General features: G+C 42.1%; 1 protein-coding gene across 4 annotated transcripts in view; it reads right to left on the reverse strand.

The window, feature by feature from the left end:
* The window catches only part of nbeal2 (neurobeachin-like 2), a 101,282-nt gene extending 96,983 nt beyond the window's left edge, over positions 1-4,299 (reverse strand). For all 4 annotated transcript variants that reach the window (XR_009062923.1, XM_057833635.1, XM_057833634.1 and 1 more), the window contains exon 1: positions 3,901-4,299. Coding sequence is in view for 3 of the 4 variants with exons in the window: in XM_057833635.1 (XP_057689618.1) it covers positions 3,901-3,978 (78 nt within the window). In the remaining variant the exon portion in view is untranslated. The remainder of the gene's footprint in view (positions 1-3,900) is intronic.
* Positions 4,300-8,666: the final 4,367 nt, after the last annotated feature.

The following is an 8,666-nucleotide window of genomic DNA, read 5'->3' on the forward strand; positions in this document are numbered from 1 at the left end:
ATAGTTGGAAACCTTTATTTTTGGATGAAAACTTTTGAATTTTACTGATGAAAACAGTTTTGACTTTTCGTTGATGAAAACTAGACAAAGACGAACACATTTTGAAAAGACTAAAAATATGACTCAGACTAATAATTATTTTCATCTTAGAAAAATTAAAAGGGCTGCCATAACACCACTGACCTGCACTAATCTAATGATCTAATAAGATCATTAGTCAATCTGAACCACACACAGACATTTCACAAACGTGTCAACTCATTTCAAAAGTTCAGATCAGGTTGTGGAACTTTCAGAATAATTGTTTCCTGTTGTATTCGTGAATGCATGAATGAATGTGGTATGGATGTCAAACAAAAATTTTAAACGTTTGCTTGCTTGTAGATAACTGACATTGAGAATTAACAGACCAAATTTGTACACAGTGCGTTTTGATTGAAAAAAATATTTTCTTTTAAGATACCGTCTGCGCTGAAAGTGGAAGGCCACATATCATTTTTTTTAAATGGACAGGATAAAAAGGTACATTATGCAAAAAGTTGCCCAATAATTTATTTCAATGATACAGGTATAAATAATAAATTATGCTTGTTTGTAAAGGTTGATCTTAATACATGGAATATACATAAACAGTATTTAATTAAGAATGCATATAAAAATATTTTTTTTACTGATGAGCTTTTTTTTTATTCAAAATGAAAAATGTATGTCACACAATATATAAAAATGAATGCATTTAAATAATTCTAGGATGGATCCAGCTAAATTAATGCGATTTCAAAATGACACAAAAGTGAACATAATTTGTGGTCATTGTTATATTTTAACTGGTAGCTGTCGCAAAGGCAAATGGCATTTTTATTATTTAGGCCAGCGGTGCTCATACGTTTTTGCTCCAAGAGCTACTCTTCAAAGAGACAACCTCTCACTATCTACCTTAAACCCTGGAGGGGGAAATAAATTTTATTTTTTCGACGCTACGTATGTGTAGCTCGCACATCATCCTGCAGAGCTGTTTCTTAAACTTGTACTCTCTTATTTAAGTATAGAAGGTAAACATTAAGACTTTGTGACAAAGTTCTTCATCACTGTGAACTACAACCACAATAATCCATACATTTCCTTTAGCTGAACGGCCAACTGTGGGGTACATACTGGTACAAACAAACGGCTCACACTCACACGTATGGACAACTTAGAGCAGTAATGATCAAAGTGTGGTACCAGTAGTGGTATGTTGACTTCCTATTGGTATGTGAAACTGCAGTTCATGTACAGTTCAAGTATATTTAACTTTTGAGTAAAATATATTTGCGTTCTATCTTCAATATTTTTAGACAGTAGTTATTCAAATCCAACTTAATAATTTCAGGTAGTTAAGTTTTAAGGATAACACATCTGCCACATTTTTTATTACTACTTGTAACAGGGATGAGCAAACATTTTCCTCCTAGGGCATACTGAAAGAAAATTGAAATACTACAGCCAGCCATGTTACGGGACTCTTGGGAAATTCCACTACAATAACATTGTAACAATATTGTAGATCTGCTCATCAATGTGATACAAATTTGCCCATGGCACACAGCAAAAAGTAAAACAAACCATGTTTGTTTCTGAAACGGAATCATATTTATTCACTGTTATGAAAAGAACAACTTTAGCTGTAATTACAGTAGAGCTATCTCGACTAGTCGACGTAGTTGACGTCATCGATGAAGTAAATGCGTCGACGAGGACAACATCCTGTCGACGGTTAATGAAGGGTTAAAAAATATATATGTTTGGAAAGTTGAGAATAATCGGAAGCTTGGTATGCAAGCGGTGGAAGCGGCACAAAGCCAAAAAAGCGCAAAAAGTGGCCAAAGCATTGACTTATTTCAATGAAACAAAGGAGGGTATACTGTTGTGTCCTGTCTCTTCAATGCCAAGCTTGGCTGCACATTGGCGCAGTCACCCACTTGTATTTTTGGAAGACGACAGGAGACAAAAAGCTGGCAGATCGTAAGTCCATCCAACTAATTAACGACATGTTTTATTGAAGTTGCTAGGCCTGTCGCAATATGCAATGTGTCCATTTAGCGCACGGTAAATAAAAATGAGGGTGGTAGTTTTCACGGCTGCGTTTTATCGCCGCGTGCATACATTTGTGCCTGCGTGTTGATGGCATATGAGACTCCAGTGCCTTTCACAAAAAATTTAAAAAATGAAAAAAAATCTATTACTGACACCACAGGCAATGAGGAAAAGTGTTTTTTTGTGGAGTGTAAAGCTTACAGTTAGCGGTTTAGCGTACTTACTTCCGGTAAACATTTCAAAATAAAGCACTTCATGTTTGTCATATAAATAATGATTTTTGGAGTTAATCCCACATAGTTCAGAATTCAGATTCTACACTAAGAATAGCTTAAATATGACACCCTTTATGAAAAATCTGATTGGCAATAAATAATTATTATAATTATTATAAAATACTATTATAGATAGTAGTATACTATAATATTAATGCTAGATAATTTTTTTAAGAATTGTTTTGAATCCTGTTGAAAAAGTGCCGTCACAGTGTTTTAACTAGTTAATGCTATCAGCATTTGACCTCATTGTTTATTTGTGATTTATTATTGTTATTTACCTGTTTATTTGTACTTTAATAAAGAATTTAAGTGTTCCAAAATGTTTTTGTGAATTAATAAGCGTCAACAAAAATTTCATTGCTAAATTAGTCAAAAATATATATATATACATTTATTAGATTAGTCGACTAATCGTAAAAATAGTCGGCTGACTGATCGGAAGAAAAGTAGTAGTAGTAGTAGTAGGAGAGCCCTAAATTACAGTAGTAGTGGTCATTTTGTGTTTGCATATCTAGAATTAATTTTATTAGCAGTAGTAGTAGGAGTAGTAATCAAAGCAGTCGCAACTGAAATAAATGTCACAACAACCTCGGCTTTTTCTTAAACTACACAGTGCATCAACAGTTACAGCCATAAAAAAAAAAAAAAAAAAAATGTAGGCGAGGGCCGCAAATAGCCCATGGCCTGCAGTGAGGAGACCCTTACTTGGGCCTTCTAATGGTGCTACCTGGAGAGATCGGGATTTTTTTGAGGGGGTACATGGTGTAAAAAGTAGGAGAACCGGTGATTTAGAGTCTTCAATGAACATACTGTCCATACACATTTTTGGAATGTGGGAGGAAACCATGCAGAGAACTCGGAGAAAATCCACGTAAGTAGTACATGGAGATTCCTAAGAATAAGATCACAGATTTGAACCCCAAACCTCAGATTTGTTAGGCAGACGGACAAACCACTTGCCACATGCTGCATTCTTAAACCTGGTGTCAAATTATTAATAAAAGTGTCAGACCAAACAGACTTGTCCTTGTAAAGATTTAATGTGTGTATTGTTTGCCCAATAAACCGACTTTGTTGGAATTAGTTATTTGCCTTAGTCATAAAACATCACTTTTTAAATACCTTAAACTAAAGACATGTATATGAGGGGGCGTGGCTACAAGAAGCAGGAAGTAACCGGTTCGAGGTTACACCTGCATTTACAGTTTAGGTAGGCTACTGAAAACTGAAACAACACATTTAATCAATTTGCTTAAAATATCGTTGTCGAAAACTACCTTAAACTGCTTTGACGTCTTACCAAACTGATGCCACAAATGGAATTCATAAATGGGGAAGCTAACGTGCAAACAGTGGTATTACTTCCGCTTATAACCCGTCTATGACACAGACACGAGTCACAGCGCACCTGAAGAACAAACGTAACGTGTTTTGCTTATAGATGTTGCTTTTAAAATACGGATGTTAACAAAATAAGCATGGAAGCGCAGCAGGGGCAACAACGATAACAACAGGTGTCCCCGTCAGGTGTACCAGCGTCCCTCACCTTCGTGTAGTACAACATCCACAGCTCGTACAGCCTCTCCTTCGATGCCATTGTTCCTCCTCGCTCCAGGTTGCTCATTAACTCCCGTTTGTGTTGAATTAAAAACTCCGAGGAGAAGCCAACATGGTCAACAATGAACCCGGAGCTGCTTCAACTTGCTTGGGAGGAGGACGCGGCGCACTCCTGCCGTCAACCATTCCTGCCACATTCGCCCTCAATTCATTAATCCGCGTAAAAGTACGGGCATGCGGGTCGGCTTAGAAACTTCTCAAGAGTTGTTCTCAAATAGGCGCTGGACCTGGTGACGGTGGGATTAATGTTGAACTAGCGCGAGCAGGAACCGATAATGCGTGGAAATACTGCGTAGAGAGGAACACCCATGTCCGCGTTAACAGGCGAGCGCCTTCAACAGTAGCTGCTTCCGAGAGAGAGAGAGAGAGAGAGAGAGAGAGAGAGAGAGAGAGAGAGAGAGAGTTTATTTACTACACTATTTCTAAATGGACAATGTGAAAACTTCTTCATAGATTGTAAGAATATTTCAGTGCAACATTTCAGTGAATAAATACAGCAAAACTATATTACTGCACTGTATTCGTGTAAACCAGGTAGGTGTGTCCAAACATTTTTCTCCTACAGCTGCTATCAGAAAAATCGAAGGGTCAACTTGAAATCCTTCCAGTTTCATTTGTAAAATTTAGCATCGGAATCTGGCAAAAAAAAAAAAAATTTCAATGTATTTAATTTTTAAGTATTAACTCATTGGCTGCCATTGACGGCGATAGACGTCCAATCCATTATGACTCAAATGGGTCGAATGATGGCTGCCCACCCTCCTGTCCATCCATCCATCCATCCATCCATCATCCATCCATCCATCCATCCATCCATCCATCCATCCATCCATCCATCCATCCATCCATCCATCCATCCATCCATCCATCCATCCATCCATCCATCCATTCATCTATCCATCAATCCATCCATCCATTCATCTATCCATCAATCCATCCATCCGTCCATCCATCCATCTATCCATTTTCTCCCGCTTATCCGAGGTCTGGTCGCGGGGGCAACAGTTTCAGAAGGGGAGCCCAGATTTACCTCTCCCCAGCCAATTCAGCCAGCTCTTCTTGCGGGATCCCAAGGCGTTCCCAGGCCAGCCGGGAGACATCGACTCCCCAGCCTATCCTGGGTCGGCCCCGCGGCCTCCTTCCCGTGGGACATGCCCAGAAAACCTCACCAGGGAGGCACCCCGGAGGCATCCTAATCAGATGCCCGAGGACCTCATCTGGCTTCTCTCTCAATGTTGAGAAGCACTGGCTGTACTCCGAGCCCCTCCCGGATGACCAAGCTTCTCACCTTATCTCTAAGGGAGAGAGCTCGGACACCCTACAGAGGAAACTCATTTTGGCCGCTTGTATCCGGGATCTTGTTCTTGGGCGGGATCTTGTTCTTTCGGCGACCACCCACAGCTCATGACCATAGCTGAGGGTAGGAACTAAGAACGTAAATCGACCAGTAAATAGAGATCTTCGCCTGTCGTAATCAATGGCAATGAAACATGATCACTCAATGACAGCCTTCCCAGTTGAAATGGATTTGATGTCTATAACTGTCAATGGCAGCGAATGAGTTAAAGGAGCCACAAAATTATCCTGAGTTATAATTATTTGTGTGTCTTTGAAACTTTGCAAAACAAAGAGAAAATGTCTAGTAACAGCAAAAAAAAAAAAAAATCACAACCATAATAGGTCTTGATTATTTTTTATACAAATTTATGTAAATCAAACTCTACACATTTTCCTACATTGTTTTTTTTAAAAATTTACGTTATATATGTTATGTTTACTAGGAGAGAGTAGCAAACAGGAAGAGGTTATGGGGGGGACAGAAAGGAACGTAGACAGAAGAGGGGAAGAACAAACAAGAACAAGAAATATGTTTTTTTTCATGCCTATGCTACCTATGAACATAATGGTGCTATTGTTTGCTAATCATATTTGCCAATGTGGGGGGCATGATAACCCTGGAGAAACAGGAGGGGAGGTGAGTCAAAGGAGACGTGTTTAGGCAGGGTGGCGCGCACACAAATCAGCAAAGTGAGATGTGGAACCCAGTATTTTGTGAATCACGTGTAAGTGTGGATATGTTGACAACCTATTTTATATGCTACCTGATCCTTAATTCTGGCACTGACAATTTCTCTGCCTGAGTGTGTCTAATTGCACCCAGTGAACCCACCCAGATGTGTGATAGTCCTGCAGAAAAAGTGGAAGTACTGCACGGGGGCCGTCTCAGGGCCCTGGCACCGCCCCAGCCAATCATAGGGGGAGCGAGCACGGCCCACCCCTCCGGTAAAGGGGCCAACGCCATCCCCCTATCACCAAGGGCGGTTCCCCAGACCATTCACGCCCCCGTTAACCGGCCCTCGGGAAGGGATGAGCGCCCCCCCGCGCCCGTCTACCTATACCCCCAGCCACCGCCACACCCCCCCAACTGACACAGCACACTGCGGGATGCCCACGGCCCACTAGACCCGGGGCAGGACAAGCCCCCCCCCCACTCAGATTTGTGTCGGGCCCAAGGAGGATGTCCGGGTAGAAAAGAGAAAGGTAGGAAGAAGCAGGAGAATGATGAGATGCCTCCGCGGAGCAGCGCGGGATCGGAGCTCCGACGCCCCCATCCCACCAACCGACAGCCCAGACGAAGAGGAGGCCCTGCCCCGGGAGTCCCGCCATATAAAAAAGTGTGGGACCCACCTACAACCCTATTACTGCCTGCTCCCAGACTTGCAGCCATTACCCAGTACCATGATGTGTTTGTGTGGGGAGGGTAGTGCAGTGTATGCATTAAAATATAAGAGCCCATCTGAGAAGGCAGTGGGACCGCCAGGTGGAACTTCTTCCCTGTCGCACATCGTACCACCCCTCTTCATAGCTCTCCCGTGGAGTATAGTGTATGTGGTGCGTTAAAAGAGGTATGAGAAATGGCGAGGTTGGCAGCAGGGAGGCAATTGTCACGCCACTTCCCCACCCAACCCCAACCACCCTACAACTCGGTGTATGATGCATTAAAATCAAGGGCGAGCCGACCCTGGACTGTACCTGGATTGAGTGTGTAGGTGCCCAAAGTGAAAAATATTTACCGTGCAAAGTGAAGAGTGCGTGAGAGGCAGGCTACTGCTGGCGGGGCTCCTCTCACCAGAACTGCAGGCCACTGGGCGAGAGAAGCGCCAAGGCCCCGACCACCCCCGCCACAAACCATCCCCAGCGCCCACCCTTCTCCGCCCATCAGGCATCCACCTCTCATCCCCAAACAGGCACTGCACCAACGGGCCGGAAGCCAGGGGACAGCCCCCCCCCAGCAGGAGACTACCAGCCACAACCCCACCGACTCTGGGAAAAGGGCAGCGGCGGCAGCCACAGTCCCGGAGAGGCGGGCGGAGCCGCAGACAGGCCCAGGGGACGGACCCACCCCACAACAGGGCCGTGATATGGTACCGGAAGGCACCTCCCAGGCACCCAGGACGAGGAGATGGGGCCCAGGCCGGGTTGACCTAGGAGGGCACTGTGCCCACCTTCCCCACCCCACAGCGGAGAGGGGACCCGATCCCCAAGGGGTACCTTGCAGGCAACAAAGAATAATAATTCTAGGTTCAGCTTTCTAGCGAATGTTGCCCATTGTTTTTCGTAACTGTCCACTTTATTTGTCTGTTTTGCAGATTTTTTTCTCCAGTGTTACATGTTTTATGACTAAATTTAGCCATTGATTCGTGTTGATATTTTGTTTATTTTTCCAATTTAGTAATATTGTTGTTTTAGCTATCTTTAAAGTTGCCAGTAGCGAGTGAGCTTGATTATTTGACATATATATATTTGACATACAGCATTCAGATCCCCAAGCAGACAAAGATTTGGACACAATGGAATCCTGCGGTTCAAATGGGGAGAGAGTTCACCCGTTACCTGCAGCCAGAACTGTTGTACAGATGCATTAATTTCAAGATGTTGTCAGATTTTAACCCCTAAACTAATGGGGTGGGGTGGGGGGTTTGAGTTTAAGTGACTCGCTCAATCTAGTGTAGCCCGCTAGTTCAAATGCTATTAAATGCTAACTTTTTTTTTCTTACAATGCTCTTGACAAATGGTTCAAACACATATTCCCACAAAAATACACTAAATATACCGAATATAAACAAAATTAGGAATGCATTAAAAAAAACATTAACTCAAAAACAAAAACTTAGCTTATATAGGTCTAAACAGGGAGCAGCTGGATTCAGCCATGTGAAATGAGTTAATTCATATTCACTGTTGCCACTAGAAGGCAGTGTATCCACCAAATCAATAAAACTAAATGCAAACACTTTTAAAACAAACCATTACAACGCCACTTTAATAACACGAATACTCAAAGCAGCAAAATTTAATTTGAATATTTTTTTTCTAATCGAATAACTCGAGTTAATCGATTAATTGTTGCAGCACTAAGTAGATGTCCAATACATTTGAACTGTTAGGGTGGTCTGCCATCCTCCCACCTCAAATAGATCGGAGGTCTAACACTGACAATGGGAGCCAATGAGTTTAGAATAACTACGTTATGTTTTCTAAAGGCTATTTTTTAACTATATGTTGTAAATTATTCTTCACTTCTATAAAACTAGGGTTATCGGGACTTCTTCATACAAGGATGTTGAGCGTGCTTTCATTTTTTAAGTCAATAAGAGCTTTGCTCCAATTCTTATTTCCCCACAACATGCAAGA

This window comes from Corythoichthys intestinalis, chromosome 4 (genome assembly GCF_030265065.1).
Source record: "Corythoichthys intestinalis isolate RoL2023-P3 chromosome 4, ASM3026506v1, whole genome shotgun sequence".
In the NCBI taxonomy this organism is placed as follows: domain Eukaryota; kingdom Metazoa; phylum Chordata; class Actinopteri; order Syngnathiformes; family Syngnathidae; genus Corythoichthys; species Corythoichthys intestinalis.